Source organism: Onychostoma macrolepis, chromosome 07, assembly GCF_012432095.1.
Source record: "Onychostoma macrolepis isolate SWU-2019 chromosome 07, ASM1243209v1, whole genome shotgun sequence".
Lineage (NCBI taxonomy): Eukaryota > Metazoa > Chordata > Actinopteri > Cypriniformes > Cyprinidae > Onychostoma > Onychostoma macrolepis.
The window spans coordinates 47,973,186-47,998,185 of NC_081161.1; the positions used below are offsets into that span (position 1 = coordinate 47,973,186).

A 25,000-nucleotide genomic window follows, 5' to 3' on the forward strand; every position below is an offset into this window, starting at 1 on the left:
CAAACCTTTGTATAATTTTTGCATAATAATAATAATAAAAAAATACTGCCCACAAATCTGTTTTTAGAACAGTAAAAGCTTTTTTTACTGTATAGTCACAATGTTATAATGAGTCACATTTAATAATAAAAAACACGGATAAAGGCTTATTGGTATTTAAATAGTACACGTTTATGTTGAACTTTATTCTTGAACAGATGGCCCTGTATTAAGCAGGATATAAAAAGTGTTTCTGTTGTTCATGAAAACATTTCTGAAACGTCCCTGCATTTGACAAATATAGCATGTTATTCACTTCATCTGTGATAAGAGTATCCAAACACCGCGAGATAGATCTCGCCGATAGATCTGTGCGGCGCCGCATGAAGTCGAACACACCTATTCTCTAGAGCGTCTCCTCAGGCCCCACCTCCACACAGTGCCACACCCCCTCTTTCAAACCCCACCCCTCTGGTCCCCAGGCTTGGCTCTTACTATGTGAAGCTCCAGATAGTCTCCGAGCCCCTTGGCGCTCTCCACCCGCACCAGAACAGCCTCCTTCAGCTGCGTGCTGAAGCCCACGGCCAGCCGGTCTGCCCTCGTGCTCGGCCGGTCATTTGGGGGCCACGTGTATGTGATGAGGGCCCCTCCGCGGCCGAAGATGTAGGTCGTCCCAGCTGAAACACAGACACAAACACACCAGAATAGAATCAGAGAGAGCATCAATCTAGCTGCAGTGTGAATGAGAGCCGGAGGTGACTGATTGTGTTTGAGATACTTTCCAAACGCTTGGCTCCGCGGGTCTGAGATCAAGAGCCAATCAGCACCTGAGAACAGAGCCCTAATGGAGCTTCATCAGAGATGAGGTATGACTTCATACAACACGCTCTGCAGTGAGTCACGCAGATCACACAGCCAATGAGGCACATCTCTGCACAAACATTCCAGCACACACACACACACACACACTCACGCTCGACTGAGCGGAGATTTTACTCAATAAAGAAAAAACTAAAAAGATTGCCCATGATGATAATTAAATGAAACATGCTGTTGACAAAATATAGAACTACACTATCTATTTAGAGAAAAAAAAAAAAAAATGTAGGAAGAGTTCATGCAAATACTGCAACAAAATGAGCAGTTTGAGCTGAATTGTAATATGTTGGCAATACATCAACACTTTAATATTAATTAATACTTTAATACTACTAATTCATATCAATAAAGGACACATTTAATTGATCAAGAGTGACGGTCAAGACATTTATAATGTTAGAAAAGATTTATATTTCAAATAAATGCTGTTCTTCTGAACTTTCTATTCATCTGTGAATCCTGAAAAATAAAATGCGTCACGGTTTCCACAAAAATATTGTGCAGCACAACTGTGTTCAACATTGATAATAATCAGAAATGTTTGTTGAGCAGCAAATCAGCATATTATTATGATTTCTGAAGATCATGTGACACTGAAGACTGGAGTAATGATGCTGAAAATACAGCTGCGCATCACAGAAATACATTACAGTTTAACACATATTCACATAGAAAACAGCTGTTTTACACTGTAATAATATTTCACTGTTTTACTGTATTTTTGATTAAAATAAATCAGTGTAAAAATGATCACTGATGAACCATATAAGGTGTGCATTTATTTGATTAATTCATGCATTCTCTGGAAATCAAACCCATGGCTTTGCTGTCTTTATTCTGCAGGAAAGCGGGTAGTGCTTTTTCTGACCAGTAACTCGTCTTACTTCTGACCAACTCCTTCTGAAGATGAGACGAGGTTGAGAATGTCAGCGGGTTTTAGTGCTAATAATTTAACCAGGAAGAAGAAGAAGAAGAAATGAAAAGGCAGAAATAAAAGGAAGAGTCTCTAAAGTGTCTCGTGTGACTGGCGAGCAGCAGAACATCAGCCACACCTCCACAATTTCAGTCTGGCCGAGAAACACCGTCACAGTCCAGCCGTTCACAAACACACAGCCGTTTAGAACTGATCCGGAGCCCAGACTCAATCGCTGCTCTCCTTCCCTCGGGCTACAGCCGCTTCAGACGCGTGCTGCTGCTTGTAGTATCTGGCAACCGACTAATTATCAGAGGAAAAACACATCAGAGAAACACAAGAGCCTCATGGGAAACAGAGCGAGGAGGAGGAGGAGGAGGAAGGCAGGACTGAATTGTCTCAGAAGGAAAAACAGCAGCAGGACGAGTGCAAGACGCAGTTTCCTTTCATCACGTCTCTGTTTGTGAAGCGACGTCACACTAACCCATTCTCAAAACACAAAAACAAAGAGAGAGTGTAAAATGGCTGCCAGGAACGGAGGAGAGACATGTCGAGTCTCTCACTCTCGCTATCCCTCCAATCTCATTCCTTCTCCTCATGAATATGAAGCGTGACTGAAATGAGAGCGAGCCGCAGGAACACACATCAACCACAGCTTCATTCTGCTCAACTCATTCTCACTCTCACTCCATCACACACACACACACACACACACACACTCTCTCTGACGTGTCTGAATGAATGAAGTGGTGTGTGTCTGCTGTCAGCGAGACGCTCTGAGTGCTAAAATCACTACGCATCAGCAGAACAGCATTAAAAACTTTTTTCCTGATTGTCTGAGATCAGGCTGTTATTCTAGAGCAGTGCAGAGGCAGAAATCTTCATCCTCACTAATGTTGAGATCAGCTGACCAGACGCTCAATCCCATAAATCACAACACACAAGAGATGCTGTGAATAATCATCACCACACCACAATAACAAACAGCCCTCTGCATAATGCATTCCTGCTGCAGTGCATGCTGGGAGCACAGTGCACTGACTCAAACACGTCTGAATGAACCACATTAGCTAATGCATCACATCTACAGACCCTAGCAACCACATACTGCACCCTAGCAACCGCACAACCCCATCGGACTGAGTTGTGACTGACATGCTTTGATTTGTTGTGCGTCCAGTGATGAATTACAATGACTGCGGCTGATAATGAAGCATGCGTGTGTGTGTGTGTGTGTGTGTGTTTAATCAGTGGCTGAGTCAGAGACACTAGAGACAGATGAACGTGTGTTTGATTCTAACACTCCTAATTGCTGTTATTGCAGGTCTAAATAAAACAACACCACACAAGCAGTCTGGATACTAAGAAAAGAAACACTCTCTCGCACACGCACACACACACACACACACACATGCACACACACACACACGCACACACACACACACACACACACACACATGCACACACACACACACACACGCACACACACACACACACACACACATGCACACACATACACACACACACACACACACACACACACGCACACACACACACACACACACACACACACACACACACACACACACACACACACACACATGCACACACATACACACACGCACACACACACACACACACACACACATGCACACACATACACACACACACACACACACACACACACACACACACACACACACACACACACACACACGCGCACACACACCACACGCGCGCACGCACACACACACAAAAGTCTTGCAGGTCTGAAATACAGGAGGGAGTAAACGATGACCGAATGATCATTTATAGCTGAACTGTCCCTTCAAATATGATCAATATCAGTCCAGAAGCAGCAGCTGAAGTGAGCTGAGCTGAGATCCTGATCAATGCAAGGCTCCTCACACGGATCACACGCGTGTGCCTCTCAGAACCACGACCTTTCCTGACGCCAAGCGGTCGATGGTGAAGCGCCAGACGTCTGTCTGATCCGTGAGGAGCGCCGGCCGCTGAGATCAAACACACGCCGTGATCAGCCAGCAGGACCTGAGTGAGAGCAGGCCTTTCATCTGCACCGTGGATCGATGGAGACGCGGCGCTGCTGTTTTTGGGGATTTGATCGATGCAGTGGACAATAGAGTCTCTTCATGATCAGATCTGGACCTTCAGCACCATCAGAGCGGCATTTCCAAGAGATGAAATAAAGCTCACATAAAGTGTAAATATTAAATGAACAACTTAAATGAAAATGAAGTTGAAGTAAAATGTAATTAAAATTAATTAAATCTATACAGATATATTTAAAAATTACTATTATAAGTTTAAAGTTGTAATAGGAAATACAATTATTATTATTATGTTATTTTTCCAAAATACTTATTTTTTACAGTGAAACGTTGAATACATTATAGTAACATTTCTTTAGTTTTCTTTTATTAACCATTTTTTATTAAGCATTTGGTGCTAATAATTATTATTTTGTAGCCATATTAATTTATAATCACAAATCTTGGGCAATAAAATCATTTTACTTCATATGAACAGGAGGATTGCGTGAGCAGTGTGTCAGCGCCCTAGGACTGCTACGATGTGGAAAACTTGGAGGGAATCGTGAAACCAGTCATAAAAACGGAATTTACTGTATAACGCGGAATGCCACGGAATCTGCCAAAGTTTAGAATAATAAATCAAAGGCAAGTCAATACACTTAAATCAAAACGTAATATGTAATGTAATCTAAAATACTATTTAAACATGAATACTGAGTTCTGTGTGTCTGTGTGTGAATGAATGGCTCAAACGCACGGTTTCGTTTACTACACACATCATAGCGCATGAGATGCTAGCAGTGTTTTCAGCATCTGCCGCCTCAATATATGAGTACATAAACACATAAACAATCTCTAGAACTGCTCTGAGAGCCACTTCATCAGCATTTTACCCTTTCTTTTGAGAAAAACTATCGTCATATCATATACACACAGAAACTTAAAGGGCTTCACAGCAACCCGTCAAAATAAAAGTTCAGTTTAACTTGAAGAAACTGTGACAGAAATATATTACTTCATGAGAGTGCTACTACTACTACTGCTATTATTAAAGCGCCGATTTAGCATTAGAGATGCTTTTGATTATTAAAATGTAATGATTTAATAGGTCTGTTAGTAAAATCTGTTGACTTTAGCAATCTTTGTTGCATTATGTGCCAATAGTGGACAATTAAAAATGGGGAAACAGCACTTTTCAAGTTTTTTCTCCAAAGTTTGCATGCCTGTAACTCAAGAATTAAAGATATCGCAATATGATTTTAGACTGTAGTTGTTAATAAACTTTTCTATGAAAACAGATTTCATAGGGTCTAAAATGTGTGGCATCAGGAGTTTGTGCTGCAGCTCAGATGATCATTAGTGATTTAGCTGGACATGCTAAAAGTCCTCATCCGTGTGGACGTGATGAACCCAGAGCGAGTCCTGTCCGTGTCACCAGCAGCTGGAGAATCAGGAGGATCTGAAGGACACAGTTTACCCTGTTTCAGAGCGTCTCATCCATCATGACGAGCCGCCCAATCGTGTCTCTGGCTGTTATGTAACGCGTCACGTGTGTTACAGCTGTCAATCACACACTATCACAACAACACTCAAGAACTACGTGACACTGCACTGCTAACCCATGCTGTTTATGATTGATCATAGAAATAAATTACAGCTGTTTTACATTAGAATAATATTTCGCTGTATTGTTGATCAAATGAACGCAGCCTCGGTGAGCAGAAGAGATCTGAACACTGAACACGCACACGGCATCCAAACAATGAACATCATCACAAGCTACTGTGATCTTACGAAGTACATCATCTAGTAAAGCCACATGATCTTCGGTGCTAAAAGAGACTGATGACGCATGAAGAGATTGAGCATCTCGATCAGAACGAGCTGCAAACCGAAGCAGAGCAGCGCTGCAGACACTGAGAAGAAATCAGGCCGCTTTCCATCATGACCTATTTTACATCCCTAAAACACACACAGAACTCCCTGAAAGACACGGCGACAGCCTCCATCAGAGAGTGAGCGAGTGTGTGTGTGTGTGTGTGTGAGAGCAGGGAAGATCTCCTCTTAGGACAGACATCTTGTCACAAAGGAAACATGGGAAGCCATTTTGTGTGTGGAGCTCAAAGACCGAACATATAGCAGCAGCGGATTCACAGCTGAACAAACACACTCAAACCACCATCCACAACTCACCAAACACCAGCTAAACTCACAACACACACACATTCAATCACAACTATCTGTCTGAGCTTCTGTTTACCAGATTCAAGTGTGTGCAGTTATCTATCTATAAGTAAAATGACAGAAACTCATCAAAATCACTTTAACTTATACAAAACTTTAACTAAAATTATAATGGACATGGAAATTTGCAAATTTTCATAAAAACCATAATGGTATCTCAGTGACACTAACATAAGACTGATGGACACTAAATGAAAAGTACGATCAGTGCTCACAAACCACCTCGAAGCAGATCTCACGAGTCTGGACAGCACATGGAATAGAGACACAGAGACTCTTAGAAAGTCTAATTCTGCTGTGCTTCTGTCTCTGGAAACACACTCGGTGCTGCTTCTGCAGCGTGGAAACGGCTCATTATGAGAAAAACACTGTTTATAATTAAATCAGTGCATGAGATATCAGAAATTACCTGCTAACTAGTGACCAGTGATTTAATTTAACTCTCAAATTAACCCTTGCCTTTCAAACTGACGATGATGAAAACAGCTGAGATGGAGAGGAAAACCTATTAACACACACCACATCTGTTCCTGGATCAGCATCTTTAGTTACTGTTGAAGACACCCGTCCTGAAACCTGAGCGGCTGACGGAGGTGCTGATCACACTCACGCTTCACGCTTCACGCTCCGCATCATGCATTCATTCTCCTCGCTGCAATCAAACCGACTGCGAGACCACGGCAGCATCACGCTCAACACAAACCTGCCGAAACTGAGAGTCTGATGAGGAAATCACGTCTGACTCGTGTGATGAGACTCACAGAGACGTGTTTAAGGTGCGCTTCACATCCACATCTGCTTCCAGCTCTATCTGAAATCAAACTCTGTAATGAGTGCAATTTATTCATCTAATTAAAAGACACAAACAGCCTCGCTCACAGCAACCGCTCCAATTAAACATCCATTACACCTGGTGTGATCTGCAGATGCTCTTCATCAGACGGAGGGCACCGCGCAACAATCACCTGCCGGTTGCTACGGTTACCACAGCAGCGTATAGCTGACACAACATCACATTACTGACCATTACTGCAATGATATTACATTACTGACACATCATCACATTACTTCAGCTATATCACCCTACTGACACAACATCATAATACTGACATACATATCATTACATTACAATCACCTCACTGACAGCACATCATCAGCTTACCGACACGACATTATCACATCACCGCCTTCACTGCGTCCACAAATCAAAACTCAATTAAACTTATATTCATTTCATTCTCACTCAAGACGTGTCAAACAGACTAACAGCCGTCGATGAGGTGAGACGCCCCGGGGACGAGGACAAACCCCATCAGGACGGGACAGCGGCAAACACAAGGAGCACGAGCTGCTGCAGAGAGACCGGATCACCAGATTCACACACACGTGCGGGAGCGTGTTTGTTTGCTCTGATTAGCAGATCCAGCGGTGGAGGAATAGATGAGAAGGATTAATGTGTAATTCATTACTTCCAGCTGAACGCATCCAGTGAGTTTAATCACAGCGGCACGCGGCCCTCGAGAGCAGACCCTACGGGGCCCGGCGGAGCAGCAGAGAGCCGCGGGACGAAACACAATAACAACCACACTAATCATTCAGAAACACGTCGCTCTCGATCCAATCAACCCCGCCACCGACAGCCAGAGGCCAAAGCACGAGCTCTCCTCGTCGACGGAATCAGACTCAGCTGTGTGAACGGATCAGTTTGACAAGCAAACTACTGCCATCTTCACTTCAAAACAGACTCTCAATACATGAACCATCGCTAATAACGTCACCATCAGATACATGATCACCCACTTCATTCCTCAGATCTGACACAGATATTTAATAAAACCTGCCTGCGAGCGTTCAGTACAGCAGCTCCTGAATTGAATTACAGTATTGAACATGATTGTAAACGGCTGTCTTTACTGCAGAAGCGGTGATGCTTTTGTGTCTGATCTGGTAATAATATCACACATATATCAGTCTCTAGAGCAGCAGAAATGAAGACAAATTAAGTGCTTTTTTACTTTTTAGGTTTCATTTATTTTTATTTCAGATATTATTATCATTTCAGATTCAATTGTGTTTTTTTGTTGTTGTTTTTTTTTTTGCCAGTTAGTATTTGCAATGCAACTTAAACTTATTTTAGTTAGCTGCCATTTCGGGTATTTTTTTTTTTTTTCATTGCATTTATTTTATTTTATATGGAAGCCCGTTTCCACCACTGAATACATTTTTTTTTAAAAAGGTAATTGTGACTTTTTATTTCACAATTCTGACTTTTTTTTTCTCAGAATTGAATAATATATAAACTCACAATTGCGAGTTACAAAGTCAGAATTGTGAGATATAAACTCAGTCTTTTTCTCCTCAGAATCGGACTTTATAACTCTGAGTTTATGTGTCACAATTCTGAGAAAAAAAAGTGAGAATTGCAAGATATAAACATTTTCTCAGAACTGTGAGATAAACACTCACAATTGTGAGATATAAAGTCCAATTCTGAGGAGAAAAAGAGTCAGATTTCAAGAATAAAAGTCAGAATTGTGAGTTAAAAAGTCGCAATTACCTTTTTTTAATTTTTTATTCAGTGGTGGAAAAGGGTTTCCATAATTTCAGAATTATTTCATTTAACAAAAATGTTTATTTTTAGTTAACAATAATAACCCTGGTTGTGTAAGATACTAAAGCACTCTCAAAAAACTTTAATTTGAACTGTAATGAGTTATTCAATATTAAAGTTAGTCTATTTTTAATATATGCATTTAATATACATTTAATATTTAATACATTTTAATAAAATTTTAAATAACATGCAGTTACGTGTCCAAAAACATCACATTCAGCTCACGCTTAAGCATCCTCATTTAAAGGACACTGATTTGAAGTGTATTTCTGTACTAAGTTTTTGACAAGGCTGCACTAGTTTAGTTGAAGTGCATGTGACTGGTTGAGGTAATGAACTGCACTGACACTCATAATGACGGCTAACACTGTCCTTCAAAGACGTTTAAGCGTCAGAGCTTCAGGCTGAAGGTGTGAGAATAAAGTCAAACTCAAGCGTGCTCAACGTCTCATGACGACCGGTGAGATTCATTCAGCATTTTTCAATATGCAATTAAAAGCTATGAACGTACAGCGAAAGAAAGTTTTCAGAAGTGCAGGATGGCATCATTCAGTGGCAAGAACAAAGACGCGGCGCTCGGCCATGTAATTAAAAAAGCTTTCAGATCCGCTCCGGCCCTGCGTGGCCATTAAAACACTGGGCTTTATTAAAATTTGATGAAGCACAAAGAATCTTTTGGCTGTGGCTGTATGTCGAGACCCGACTGCCTCCGCAGAACTCAGACTGTTTTTCACCCTGTAATGGGGTTTTGCTAAATAAAACATCCAGTGCGGATAAACAACACAAGACGGATGAAATATTGAAATCGCAAGCGCTTCATGTCCTCATGCTAATGCGAAACGCTTCAGACTCAGTTAGTGCGGAGCTAAAATCATCTCAAAGTAAATTAACTGTGAAGAATGTCAGCAGCCAGAATCAAACACACTGAAGACATCGACACGTGTGTTACATGTGTGAAATAACACGCAGAACGACGGGAAATCAGAGAAAAACTATCAGCACTAATGATCAGATGATTAACAAGACCAGCGGATGACTGAATCCTTAACCACAAAGATTTTATTCATTGATTTCTTTTTTGAAGAAATTAATACTAATAAAACTAATACTTTTATTCATCAATGATGCATTAAATTGATCAAAAGTGACAGTAATTTCAAATAAATGCTGTTCTTCTGAACTTTCTATTCATCAAGGTTTCCACAAAAATATTGTGCAGCACAACTGTTTTCAACATTGATAATAATCAGAAATGTTTCTCGAGCAGCAAATCAGCATATTATTATGATTTCTGAAGATCATGTGACACTGAAGACTGGAGTAATGATGCTGAAAATACAGCTGTGCATCACAGAAATACATTACAGTTTAATATACAATTTTACATTCTTAGAATATTTCACAAATTGTACTGTATTTGCGATCAAATAAATGCAGTCTTGGTGAGCAGAAGAGACTTCTTTTCAATGGTAATATTCACTAACACACGCAGCAGGCCATTCAGGTTCTTCGTGCATCATGAAACATCACATACTGTAAACAGATTATATACTGTAAAAACAGCACACGCAGTGTGATAGTCATCATTAGAGAGAGGAGATGAGGAGCTCCAGCGATGCTCTGAAGAAAGAAACGGCAACAATAAAGACACCAGCAAAAGGAAAGCTGCGCTAATGCAGCTCCGCGGGAGATGATCTGATGCTAATAAAAGAGCTGAAACACATCACCATCTCACCTACAGTTACAACACATTCAAAATAAAACAGCCGCGCACACACACACACACACACACACACACACACGTTCATTTGTGCTGCAGTCAGGAGTTTACAAATGGGTCAGAGGAGACGATAATGAGACTCTACATGAGGAAGTGTGTGTGTGTTTATACTTTCAAATCACATAAGCCACAAAACAACAAATGTTTAAACAGATAAGTTTTACTCTTTTATCCACTAAATGAGCTCATTTCAAATTTGATGCCTGCTACAGGTCTCAAAAAAGTTGGCACAGGGGCAACAAAGGGCTGAAAAAGCATGACGTTTTGAAAAGATTCAGCTGGGAGAACATCTAGCAACCTAATAATTATTTTGAGACCTGTAGCAGACATCAAATTTGAAATGAGCTCATTTTGTGCATTAAATTGTAAAAATTATCCGTTTAAACATTTGTTATGTTCTCTATATTGAAATGTCCCAACATTTCCGGAATTCAGGTTGTAATAATAATTTAAAAATAATAATAAAAATAATGATATTTATATTTATATTCTTAAAATTGCTTTAAAACAACAACAACGCTTGTGTAATATTTGACAGTAAAATAAAATAACTTTAATTAATTATGCAGTCCTGGTGGTGCTTTATTCTCATATGTTCTGATGGTGTGTGTCTCTCCGTCTCTCTGGCTGCTCAAACCGAATCTGAAGCACATAAATGTGTGTAATTTCAGCAGCATGAACACATCGAATGATCAGCCCACGGAAACCAGACAGCAGAGACTGACACGATTCCTCAAACACAGCAGAAACACTGAGAAACCAGATCAACACACGGAAACCTGACCGGCGCACCAAAACACACACACACACACACACACACAGTGTGGTGTTGATTTGCTGTCATGCTGATCGATTGGCTCACACTGCGGGGGTCTGATTGTTTTGTGTTCGTCACGCCTGACATTTCCTTCGTTCCTTTATCGCTCTTCATCGCTCGTCCGTCCCAGACTATTATTGAGCAGCATCTCTTGTTTTTTTTTTTTTTTTATCTCTTCTAGTGTGTTTATTTATTAATTTTTCTGTTCATTCGGTAAATGTCACTGGAGACCCTCAAAACACACGGAGAGTAAATCCACCGCAGGACCGTCACTGTCCAACACACACCACAGATAAAACATCACAGTCAATTAATAGGAAACTGAAGATTGTTATATATCTACAGTTGCATGTTTTTGTTTCTTGTATTATGAAAGTTGATGTGAAACTGCTCCTGGACTGTGTTTCATGAATAATCAAAATAAAACCAGAAATGCAATGTAGTTTGGTGCATTTTCAAATCACAAATGTTGATCATTTAATGATTCGATCGTGGCACTGTGTTCATTTACACATGAGCCGCTCATGATCTGGTGTCCAGCATCTCAGAGCGACTCCATTCACAGTAAATGATCACATGAACTCCGTCTGCATGGATCATGGCGCTAGCATTGCTAAGGTCATGGGTTCCATCCCCAGGTGTAACTGGGTTAAAAAGAACATTTAATTAAAAGAGTAAAGATGTGTTTTATGTGAATATTTTCGACGCAATTGATTGAATTGACATATTTGAACATGAGTATATAATGTATTTAACAGGGTTGTTGAGGTCATTTTAAATGTATTGAATTTCCTCGTGCATTCACGAGCGGGAACGAGTGCATTTAATGTGGTCTGTCTTAAAATATCTGATAATTGTAATATGAGTCGAGTGAAAGTGTCATTTCTATTTTTCTAGTCATATGTATATCTGCAGTATATTGTCTCCTTCAGCCAACCTGATTTGTATCTGTTTTTCTATCAAAAAGATAAATCAAAGCTGAAGAAATCCCATGTGTGAGTGTGTCCTTTCACATCCGTTACACAGGGAATGAATGAACTGATAGTACGATGTAAGTCACCTAGGGCTGGGCGATATATAGAATGCGATGATCATGCGCATATCGTCAGTAAAGCTGCTTCCGTGATTAGCAGTAAATCTCCATCACCTGCTTTAAGATGAATCGCCTTCGATAACGAACGCGATATTGTGTAGCTTGTCAGGGAACTCTTGTCATGGGTCTCGGTCTCTGCAGGGACGCCTGCACTCTGAATTATTAACGGGGAAACAAACCCATCAGAACACCTCCAGAAAAACTAAAGATAGAAGATCACTGAACCAACACACACACTGATCAATCAGCTCGTTCAGCTGCAAACACCTTCACTGAATCAAAGGACTAACAAGCAGCTCATGTTCCCTGCAGAAACTAGTCAATAACAGCACAGAAATAAACATCCCGCAATATCAATAACTACTAAAACAACTGATCGAAAACAAAGACATGAATGAAACTTCCTTCTCTCCTCTTCTGAAGAAACAATGAGCTCCACACACACACACACACACGTTTGTTTTTGTGAATTGTGGAGACATCTCCATAGGCGTAATGGTGTTTATACTGTACAGACCGTATATTCTATTGCCCTACACCAACCCTACACCTCTGCATTTTTACTTTCTCAAAAAAACTTGTTCTATATGATTTATAAACCTTTTGAAATATGAGGACATGGGGAAATGTCCTTATAAATCACCTTCTCCTTGTAATACCTGTCATACCCATGTCATTATACAAATCTATGTCCTCATATGTTACAAAAACGTGCACACACACACACACACACACATACTCTCTCTCTCTCTCTCTCTCTCACACACACACACCAGCTCAGACAGAGGCGCAGGTAATCGTGCAGGACAGACGCTTTCAGCAGCCTCGCGGCAGACGTCCATTAGTGACCCTGAGGTCAAAGGTCACGACCTGCCATCTGTTCAGTCTGACTGACCCTCTCTCCCCACAGATCTCAGATCTCAGGGCTCCAGACTAACATTTGAGAGCAGTGGCACCAGCGCCACTAAGTTCTACAGATGGTGGCACAAGCAGCAGATTTGGTAGAGTTGGGGGGTGGAGTGTGGGGCATTAAAAACAAAGATAATTGAATCATAAAAATATTTTTGTGCAGTTACTAATAATTTTACATGTTTATTTCTAGGTAATGTGCATTTGACAGTAAAGCACCGAGCTGGAGTTGGGAAGCATACAAAATGTAATTTTATTAACAACAGTAACGTGCAAAATTTAATTTTTATATGAAAAAAACAATTGTTTCGTTATACTTTTGTTTTCATATGCAACAGAAATGGCAGCGTTAATGAGTTGGGTAATGCGGTGGTCACACCAGTGCGACTGCTCACAAAAATGAGTCGAAACCAGCAAAAAAAAGGTCGCAAAATGCTGCAGTCAGGAGCCCTGTGAATAAGAGCATCTATAAGAGCGTCAGACCACAGGCGTCATGGACTCACGATCCATCAGCGGCTCCCTGCTCTCTCACATCAATCACGTCTAAAGTATCCCAGAAATCTTTGCAGGGACTTAGGTGTCCTCTGAGCGTCTGATGGATGAGGAGGGGTTTGACATCGATCTCTCCTCCTCCTGACGGATCTGCATCCATAAACTTCATAAAGCTCTAAATCTGAACCTCTGGACCACCGTCAGCAGCTCGTCTAGGATGGATAACTAACCCTAACCTGCTCCTTTACTGAGTGAAATAGGGTTCAGACAGACAGACAGAGAGACAGACAGACAGACAGACAGACAGACAGACAGACAGACAGACGAACAGACAGACAGAGATAGACAGACAGACAGACAGACAGACAGACAGACGGATAGACAGACAGACGGATAGACAGACAGACAGACAGACAGACAGACAGACAGACAGACAGACGGATAGACAGACAGACAGACAGACAGACGGATAGACAGACAGACAGACAGACAGACAGACAGACAGACAGAGAGATAGACAGAGACAGACAGAGAGATAGACAGACAGACAGACAGACAGACAGACAGACAGACAGACAGACAGACAGACAGACAGACAGACAGACAGACAGAGAGATAGACAGACAGACAGACAGACAGACGGATAGACAGACGGATAGACAGACAGAGACAGACAGAGACAGACAGACAGACAGACAGACAGACAGACAGACAGACAGAGATAGACAGAGACAGACAGAGAGACAGACAGACAGACAGACAGACAGAGAGATAGACAGAGACAGACAGAGAGACAGACAGACAGAGAGATAGACAGACAGAGAGACAGACAGACAGACAGACACACACACACACACACACACACACACGCACAACATTTAATTTTAAATTGTTCATGGAATTCTAAAATGTTGATTTGTTCTACTTTTTAAATGTATCTACATGCATGTTTTTGTTGCATATATATCTGTTCTAGATTCAATGTAAACACTACGCTTTGGCAATACATTGTAACAATTGTCATGCCAATAAAGCACATATTGAATTGAATTGAATTGAATTGAATTGAATTGAATTGAATTGAATTGAATTGAATTGAATTGACAGACAGACAGACAGACAGAGAGAGACAGACAGAGAGATAGACAGACAGACGGCTCTTTTAGTGTGCGTTTATGGCTCGTAGCAGCAGTGTGTTTGTGTGTTTCTCCTCTCTCTATCTGAAGGTCAGTGCAGTGGCTGCTGGCTTTATTTGTTTGGTCATATGTGAGTGTTAACCAGTCGCCCGAGGATGTGCCTGTTATTTCCTTTACGGCTGTGACGGCTGTGCAACCTTTACAGCAGCTTTGTCTCTCCAATTCCCTAACTGCTGAAGTTCAGCATCAGATATCAGCTGACATCTGTCTGTCTGTCTCTGTCTATCTCTCTGTCTGTCTGTCCATCTATCCATCTATCTGTCTATCCATCTGTCTGTCCGTCAGTCCATCTGTCCATCTATCTGTCTCTCCGTCTGTCTGTCCGTCCATCTGTCTGTCCACTGGAACTGTGGTTTAGCAACTAAATTCTACACAAATCATTGTTTTCAAGCAGGTTTATTTAAATCAAATTTGTGAGTGAAAGTGAAAGAAATCATCCACATCGGGTCCATCTGCTCAACATCAACAACACAAAGCAGCAGAATTTTTGTTCACTGTTCTCACAGAAGTGTCTGTGCTTCTGTCTCATTCATTCGGCCCGTCATTGAGTCTCACACACACAGCGCTGTATTTGACTTACAGCAAACACACACACAAATCCTGCAATTAGCAGTAATTGCCGTGAAAGCCTCCGATCGTGGCGCGTCCAGCGGATGGAGGGTCTCCGTCTCTCTCTAATGAACACAAACGCCACTTTAATGCCACATAAAACACCAGTGATGCTGCTATTTACTGCATCATTACAGACACACTTGACGAGAGGCAGACTGAGACAGACAGCTCTCACCAAGTGTATATCTGACATTAAAGAGACAGTCCAGACAAAAACAATGATTCTGTCATCATTTATTCACCCTTGTGTCATTCAAATTTGTATGACTTTCTTTCTTTCTTCTGTTGAACACAACAGAACATACTATGAAGAATACTGGACTCCACTGACTTTCACACAGATTGAGACACTGCAGGCATTTTGATCCGTTCACACAGGCAAACGCCACAAGTGTCACACAAACATCATCGTCTAAAATATTCATGACTCTCAAAAAGACCACAGGAAGAGTTCCTGATGATCCCATGTTTGAAACTGAGCAAATGGTCTGTTTCTTAAGCACTTTCAGCTCGGACCGGAAGAGAGATGCGACCTGCTGCTGAAGAGGGTGAAGCCTGAATTATTGACGAGTCCGAACACTGTATCTAAAGAGCTCTGCTTCCTCAATAATTCATCACCCCAATCAGATAAAGGTCCATTCAAAACACACACAGTCACTGCAGTGGAAGGTAAAGATTACGAGCAGGAGAACGAGGGAAACCGGTGGACAGGTGAAGCCAAACACGCAGTCGGTTTATTTGAATTCACCCTATTTATAGTCAACATGCCACTCAGCTGGAGTTTTTCACTGAGCTTGTTGCGATGCAAGTTTCTGTGTGGCTTCTGGAAGAGCCTTAACCCAGTAAAACCTGGCATATGAAATAGAGTTTTTTAAATAGAAAAGTTTAATGAATGTTTAAACAAACTTTCTTTTAAAAACAATTGCATAAGCATTTTTGTTGAGGCTTTTATTACTAATATAGTCTTATGTAGTGAGAATATGGAGGAAAAAACAGATACTTACACAAAATGATCTAAATATCAGTGGTCTATATCTCCAATGATATAAGATGAGATTGAAATGATCCAAACATATAATGCAATGCAATGCAGTGCTGACTGAGAGATGAAGAAATAAAGCTCCTCAGAAGATGTGAGATGAAGATCATTCCTCCGCTGAGGAACAGTGAAAGTAAAGCTCCTCAGAAGATCCTGATGATCAGGTTTGAGACGCACTGATGTTTCTAGAAAATGATTGATGGAGAATCAAGTAAAGCTGAGCTGCTTCAGTCCAGCAAGTGTTCATCTGGAGATATGACTGCAGTTATTGTGACGCTTACTTGATCAAAATCAGTCAAGATTTGACACTGAAGCAGCCGCTGAAGCTGGACGCTTGTACAATTACACTAAAAGAGCTTTGACTGGATAAAACACTCTAAACTATCAACCAGAGACAGAAGACACAAGGAGATCGAGTGTGAAACAGCAGAGTTTGATCATGTTGATTATTTCAAGGCCTATGATCCAGCAGTTTTTTAGGGTTAAAGGGATAGCTCACCTCAGAATCATTTACTCAAGTCATTCCAGTTCTAAGCCTCTACAAATACGGTCAAACTGCATTGTTAAGATCCTGAGAAGCTCATACTGATGGAGTCTCTGTCTGTCGGCAGTGTCTGCAGTGAAGAGCATGTAATGGAGCGTTTGGCAGCTGGTGTGGGTTCGTTTGTGTCCGTATGGTCGTGCGGTTGGAGGTTTGAGGTCAGTCAGTCGGTTATAAAGGGCGAGCGGCGGCATCTGCTGCAGTGATTACAGCACACCTGATCCACCGCAGCCGCCGAGACCCGCAGCTCACACACACACACACACACACACACACACACTCGCTTTCACACTCCAGCTTCTGCTGTGGAGACTGAGCACAGCCACACTTACAGTATATATAAAACACCAGTCAAATTTTGGAATAATTAGGATTTTTTCATGGTTTAGAAAGAAGTCTCTTCTGCTCACAAAGGCTGCATTTGTTTGATCAAAAATACAGTTAAGACAGTACATTACAATTTTTCAATTAGCTGTTTTCTGTATGAATATAGGTTAAAATGTGCAAACATTTTAACATTTTTATTTTTCAGGATTCACAGATGAATAGAAAGTTCAAAAGAACAGCATTTATTTGAAATAGAAATTTACTCTAAAAATTATAAGTGTCTTTACTGGCACTTTAATGCATCAATTTAATGCATCCCTGAAAAGTATTCATTTCTGATCATGTGACACTGAAGACTGGAGTAATGATGCTGAAAATTCAGCTTTGATCACAGAAATAAATTACATTTGAACAGATATTCACATAGAAAACAACTGTTTTACACTGTAATAATATTTCACTGTTTTTACTGTATTTTAGATCAAAGAAATGCAACCTTGGTGAGCAGAAAAGACATGAACTAAATCTTAATTATTCCAAATGTTTTGGTGCATACAGTCCCAGTTATCTCTGATAGAGTCAGTACTGGTAGTGAGTCAAGCTCTGCTGTCGGCGTATAATTAACTGGTTGAAGTACAGCATCTTCTCCACAGATATGGCCTCCGGTGAGCGTCTCTTTAAATGCATCTGTGCAAAGAAACAGAAACCGACAGCAAGTGACCGTCCGCATGTTATGAGATGACAGGTACGTGCCTGAACACGCCTGGATCACGTCAGCTCTGACGTGACAGAAGCTTTAACCGACCGGAACCACAGCGGCTTCACCAAGGAGTTAGACACGGAAAACCAGGTCACCTAGTTTTGCTTCATTCTTCTCCTGTGTCTCTGGAGAGAGTCTGATATAGAAGAACGAGACAAAGACAAAGAGACGGAGATGAAGCCAAAGAGATGACGAGTTGAACTTCCGCCTGACTAGCGCTCGTTCTGTTTCTCGACAGCACCACGGCTCTAATGGCCCCGGGTCCGTTATCAGAACAGGATGTCGGAGCGTTGATTAGGGACCCGTGACCGCTGGGAAAATCAATTCTCATTTCAGTGGGAAACATTTGTCTTTTTGCTCCACTGGCTTTCAGGAGCTGACGGCATTTCGTTTATGTGTGTGTGTGTGTGTGTGTGTGTGTGTGTGTGTGTGTGTGTGTGTGTGTGTGTGTGTGTGTGTGTTTGTGTGTGTGTGTGTGTGTGTGTGTGTGTGTGTGTGTGTTTGGGGACGTGACAGAGGACAGGACTGAAAAATGGCTGGATGAGATGCAGACACCAGAGAATCATGGGTAATGTGTTCATCATTAGACTGGAGTGCGAGAATCAGGTCAGCAGAACTAAATTATCACCATTAAACTCATGATTTATGATCGCTCTTAAAAACAGAAAGGAATGGAACTGTAAAATTTGGCAAATGTAAAGTGTGGCATGTTAATTAATGCAGATCTGACTAGAGGAATCGGTTACATTACACACACATATCTGAGCAATCAGATGTTCCTGATGGATGGACACAGCTATGTGCTGAAGACGTCTGAACTCGGTCTTTATGTTAATTCTCTGCTCATGAATAAATCATCATATCACAGCGTTTCTCCGCAGAACACACACTTCTAGAGCTGTTTCTCTGAGCCGAAAATAATCGACAGGACAAAAATTTAACACACATTTAAACACACACTACTGCTCAAGAGTTTGGGGTCGGTAAGATTTGCTAATGTTTCTGAATGTCCCTTCTGCTCACCAAGGCTGCATTTATTTGATCAAAAATACATCTTCAAGTTAAAAACTCATGTGCATCTCTGCTGCTTGTGTGTGATTGGTCAGGAGAGAGAAGTGAGCGGTCCATCCTGATGAGTGACACTGAGAGTGAGCTGCATATTAATGAGAACAGACGGCTGAAGTGTCAACAGTGTGTGTGTGTGTGTACGAGTGTGTGTTCAATCCCACGGGAAGACTCTCTCTATGCTTCACTGCCCAACAGAAAAAGAAAACAAGTTCCTGTTAGTGCTACAACAGATGAAACAAACGGAGTCAAAGGTCAGTCATCTGTTTAACCTGATGTCAATTACACACTAATTTAAATATGCAAATGAGCACAAAACTGCTGATTGTGCTGCTACAGTACTGGACATGAATGACGCTCATTTCTGCTCTCACTAACACACACACACACACACACACATGTCTGGTTTGCTATCCTTGTGGGGACTCTCCATAGGTGTAATGGTTTTTATACTGTACAAACTGTATATTCTAATGCCCTACACCAACCCTACACCTAAACCTACCCCTTACAGGAGACTGTCTGTATTTTTAGATTTTCAAAAAAAACTTTATTCTGTGTGATTAATTAGCTTGTTTACCCATGGAGACCTCAATTTAGGTCCCCACCGTGACACGAGTCCCCATGAGTCTGTGTGTATTCAGGTTTAAGTTCCCACCTGAATAGAAAAACAGGTTCACACACACACACACACACACACACACACACACAGACACACACACACACACACACACACACACACAGACACACTCACTCACTCACTCACTCACTCACACACACACACACACACACACACACACACACACAGCACAGATTAGAGCAGAAGATTCTGGGCGATCTGAGCCACTCTAATACACCTGATCAACCTAAACCCACCGTCATAAAAGTCCAGAGCTGATGATGAGGATGGGCCTTCATCACATGTGACCTCAACATCATGTGACCTGTCTCAATGCTCACTGAAAACTGCATGTGCACTCTGAATCCTCCATTAGAAACCTCTAAAAATTTAAGTTTGTTAGACGAAGTATTCAAAACTGCAACTATAACAAAAACAAAACTAGAGGTGTTTCATATTGCATGGAGGGAAAGTACTTCTACTTATAGAAAAGCTCTAAAAACTACTAGATCTACTTCCTTTCATCTCTTTTAGAAGAAAACAAACACAACCCCAGGCATTTATTCCATACAGTGGCTAAATTAATGAAAAATAAAGCATCAGCAGGTGCAGACATTACCCAAGAGCACAGCAGTACTTTATGAACTTCCAAGATCGATACTATTAAGAGATAAAATTCTTACCATACAGCCATCAGCCACAGTATCGCATCAGATAACACAACAATAACAATGCCAACAACGCTGGAATCAGTTTGGATTGGAATTGATAAAAACATCAGATTCAAGCATTTCTAAAGTAAGCGCTCCAGTGAGACACACATACACATGCACATACCACACACACACACACACACACACACACACACACACATATGTCAGCGGCCGCTTGCAGAGTGTGGGAATTCATTAGACTGTAAGTGGAGAGCTGCAGTGCTCCAGTGAGACACATACACACACACACACACACACGCTGAACACTATGAGGAATGAACAGTGGTCAGGTGACACCAGCAGAAAGAGCTGCACAGAGAAACTGAGCTCAATCACAGGAGTTTATAACACACACAGAACGACTGTGATTCCTGACACACAGCCGGTCTGAACTCCAGCACATTCTAGTTTATGCGTGGTCAAATCCAGCGACTAGTTCTTTCTCAGAAGAGTCACTGCGTCAGTCTGGAACTAGTGAATAGACTTTGTTTCTGGTGACTGACATAAAACCTGTGAAGTTCAACAAAGCAGCCAATCAGACGAGCAACAGACAGTCATGTGATCGCTGAAGATGCATCACGCCAGTGCTCTGTAATGATGGGCAGAATCGGGACACTAGTAAAGTCACTGAAGCTGGACTCTGAGATCGTCTCCATCACCGAGGAGGACGGGACGCTGATACTCAGATATCCTCAGACTGATCTGATGCGGAAATGAAGGACATTCCCGATGACGGCACGTCTCTGAACACACACACACACGCCGCTGGGAAACGAGCTTGTGTAACGCATTCACTGAGGCTGTCTTCACGTCTCTGTCTCATTCACTCTTTCTTCTCTCTTTTTGATCTCTGTGAGCATAAAAGGAAACGAGAGGGAGTGAAAAAGAGCGAGAGAGCCAGTGTTCATAACAGAGAGATGCTGCCGCTGCAGTCTGGGAACTTTTAATTGAAGCTTGGGTTCCACTGCGCAACCAACTCACATCCTCACACGGCCGGAACAACGGTGCACACCTGGAGCTGACGCTGCACACACACACACAGAGACACACACACAGAGAGAGAAACACACACACACAGAGAGACACACACACACACACACACACACACACACACAGAGACACACACACACACACACACACACACACACACACACACAGAGAGACACACACACACACGCGCACACACACACACACACACACAGAGACACACACACTCTCTCTCTCTCTCTCTCTCTCTCTCACACACACACAGAATTGCCACATTTCAGTTTTTTAATCATTTCTAAATTGCTTATTCGATTTTGTCCTGCTCTGCCGTCAGGATAATTACACCATATTGTCCTTGATTAGGTCACAGTAATTAAGAACCCCGGTAACACCAAATAATGATCAGAAGGAACTGAACCACACCAGCGTCACTAGTTAACTAGAGTTAGTCAATACAACACACATCAGAGAGCTGTGATAGTTACACATACATACACACTACCAGTCATTTTTGTATTTCAAAAAACAAAAAACAAAAAAAAAAAATTTAGAAATATTATATTTTAAAATAATTGTTTAAATTACATTGTAAAATATAGTATGAAATGCGATTTATTCCTGTGATACAAAGCTGAATTTTCAGCATCATTACTCCAGTTTTCTCATATTTCAGACTCTGAGTATGTCTGATCTACTGGTTACAGATCTGATCTAAAGATCTGCTAAACAAGCACTGCAGATTTAACTTCATTCCTCAGGGTTGCTGATGACCCGATGAGGTGCTTAAATGCTTTATAGGTGTGAGTGACAAACCAATCTTAATGCATCAAGTGGTCTGGGTTACAAGTTTTGAGGTAAAACATCAACACTGTTAACTATTTCAACCAGATCCAGTTATGAAATGGTTTAACATCACTGAGGAGTTTAACAGCCATTCTCATCTGTTTCTAAACTGACTCAGAACGACAGATGTGTGCCTGTGCTGAGCAGATGTGCTGCTATATTTGCAGATATAATGATACGCACATATGAGGCTGATTAAATAATTGCCTTGCCTAACAAATTTCTAAACTCAAGATTGCAAGTCACTGGCAACCACCCACAACACTCTGAAACACCCACTGAACATGCTAAAACACCCATAACACCCTTAAACATCCACAACACAATAAAACACCCAGAACATACAGAAACAACCACAACATGCTAAAACACCCAGAACACTCTTAAAACATCCACAACACACTAAAACAGCCAGAACATACTAAATCACCCAGAACATCCAAAACATTAACTGAACATGCTAAAACACCCAAAACACACCCACAACACCCATAACATCCAAAACACCCACAACACCCAAAACACTAACTGAACATGCTAAAACATCCAAACACACCCACAACACGCTAAAACATCTAAAACACTTATTAAGCATGCTAAAACACCCACAACACCCAAAACACTAACTGAACATGCTAAAACACCCAAAACACACCCACAACACGCTAAAACATCTAAAACACTTATTAAGCATGCTAAAACACCCAAAACATCCAAAACACCCACAACACCCAAAACACTAACTGGACATGCTAAAACACCCACAACACGCTAAAACACCTAGAACACCCAAAACACTAACTGGACATGCTAAAACACCCACAACACCCAAAACATCCAAAACACTCACTAAGCATGCTAAAACACCCAGAACACCCTAAAATACTCAGAACACCTTAGCAGCTGCATAGCAACATCCTGGCAACAGCACAGCAATCTGGTGTAGAGCTTATGAGTCAGAGAAACAAGTGCGCGGTCATGTTTAGAATTCTCTTTGAATTGGGTTTGTGTGGCAGCTCTACAGCATCACTGCTGAGGAGTAATCAGCTGCTGAAGTGCATTTACTAACTGTAGAGTTCACAGAAGTTATCATGAGCAGATGTCATAACAAATGTCAGTAGACGAGGAAGATTTTAAAAGAGTGGTTAGTTTATAAACTTGTATGACCTTATGTTCACGCTGCGGAAATACAAACGGAAGACAGAAGACAACGAGCGCAGCGCTGAAAGGGGCGGAGCTACATCAGGTTACATGCATTACAACATGATTTCTGGCTTCTGGCTATTGAGTCAGACATTTCCAGATGTGCAGAGGTGGTTTCTTCTGCTTCAGCTGCATGTAAACGACACAGACTTTGCGAATCGCTTTAACATGAACGGACTCTGTAATGAGCCACAGACTCTTCCTGTGTTCCTCAAATCACAGCCTTTCACACATCAGCACCTCCGTTCACTCAAACACGCTCGGTCCGGCTCAGAGACAGGTCCAGACCTCTGACCGGCGCAATGTCACGCTCTCATCTGATGGCACGCTGTGATGGTAATTACAGCTCGGGTCGAGGCTGTGTGTGATTAACAGTCTGAGAGCAAAAGCACTCGCGTCTGAACACCAGACTCACACTGAAGACGGTGCACCTGCTGCCGAGAGTCAAGCTAAACGCTCTTCATCAGCACATCTGTGATCCAAACAGAGCTGCTTATTCTGAAAATACAGAGAGCAGCTGGACGTGTTCTGCATGTGCGTATATATGATTTTTAGCACTATTTCCTTGCCAGTTAAACACACCGAACATCTCATGGACTGTCATGCATCAGGACGTTTTTTCTTGTAATTTATCATAATGATTCTCATTAAATTCTCATTACTGTCTCATTTACTGAAGTCGTTTTTAATGCATTGTAGTTAAAAAAAAATAATACAAAACTTTGATCTTTCAGTGGAAGTCAAATTACAACATGATAAACTTCAGGCAGTGCTACTGTGAGATGAATAAATACTTGAACAAAATTATATTCTTTTCTTAGATATTCTATTCCTTTTTTCTTCATGAAATTTATAGTTTCGTTAAATGATTGACACAAAAATAAAACATTAGAATGGTTATTAGAAAGAAAGCAAATGTTTTATGTAAAGTTTATTTCTATAAACGAAACTTAAAATAACATTAGCTGTTCCTTGGCAACCATGAAAGATTGAGTTCCACTAATGAACTCTATTCAGTGCTGACTGTAATGAGTGTCTAACTGCTTTCTTTCATCATATTTCAGCTGCTGTAATGAGAGGACGTGTGATTTTAATAGATCAGGCAGTCTGAGGCCTGATGTGAACTCATAACTGCGGTAAAATCACCGTAACACGCCTCACGTGGATTATTATAGTTTATTATTAATCCAGCATTAATCACTGCAACAAGCACATTTCACACTGATTAACTAAACAGATGCAGCTGAGATTCATGACGCTACATTTCTCAAGAACGTGAAGAATCGGTAACACTTTATTTTGATAGTCCACTTTAGAGATTCTA

The 25,000-nt window shown here is 41.2% G+C and overlaps 1 protein-coding gene across 9 annotated transcripts in view; it reads right to left on the reverse strand.

Annotated features, from left to right (window-relative positions):
• The window catches only part of nrxn2b (neurexin 2b), a 476,055-nt gene that overhangs the window by 52,088 nt on the left and 398,967 nt on the right, over positions 1 to 25,000 (reverse strand). For all 9 annotated transcript variants that reach the window (XM_058781462.1, XM_058781464.1, XM_058781461.1 and 6 more), the window contains one exon: positions 475 to 656. In XM_058781462.1, coding sequence (XP_058637445.1) covers positions 475 to 656 — 182 coding nt within the window. The remainder of the gene's footprint in view (positions 1 to 474; positions 657 to 25,000) is intronic.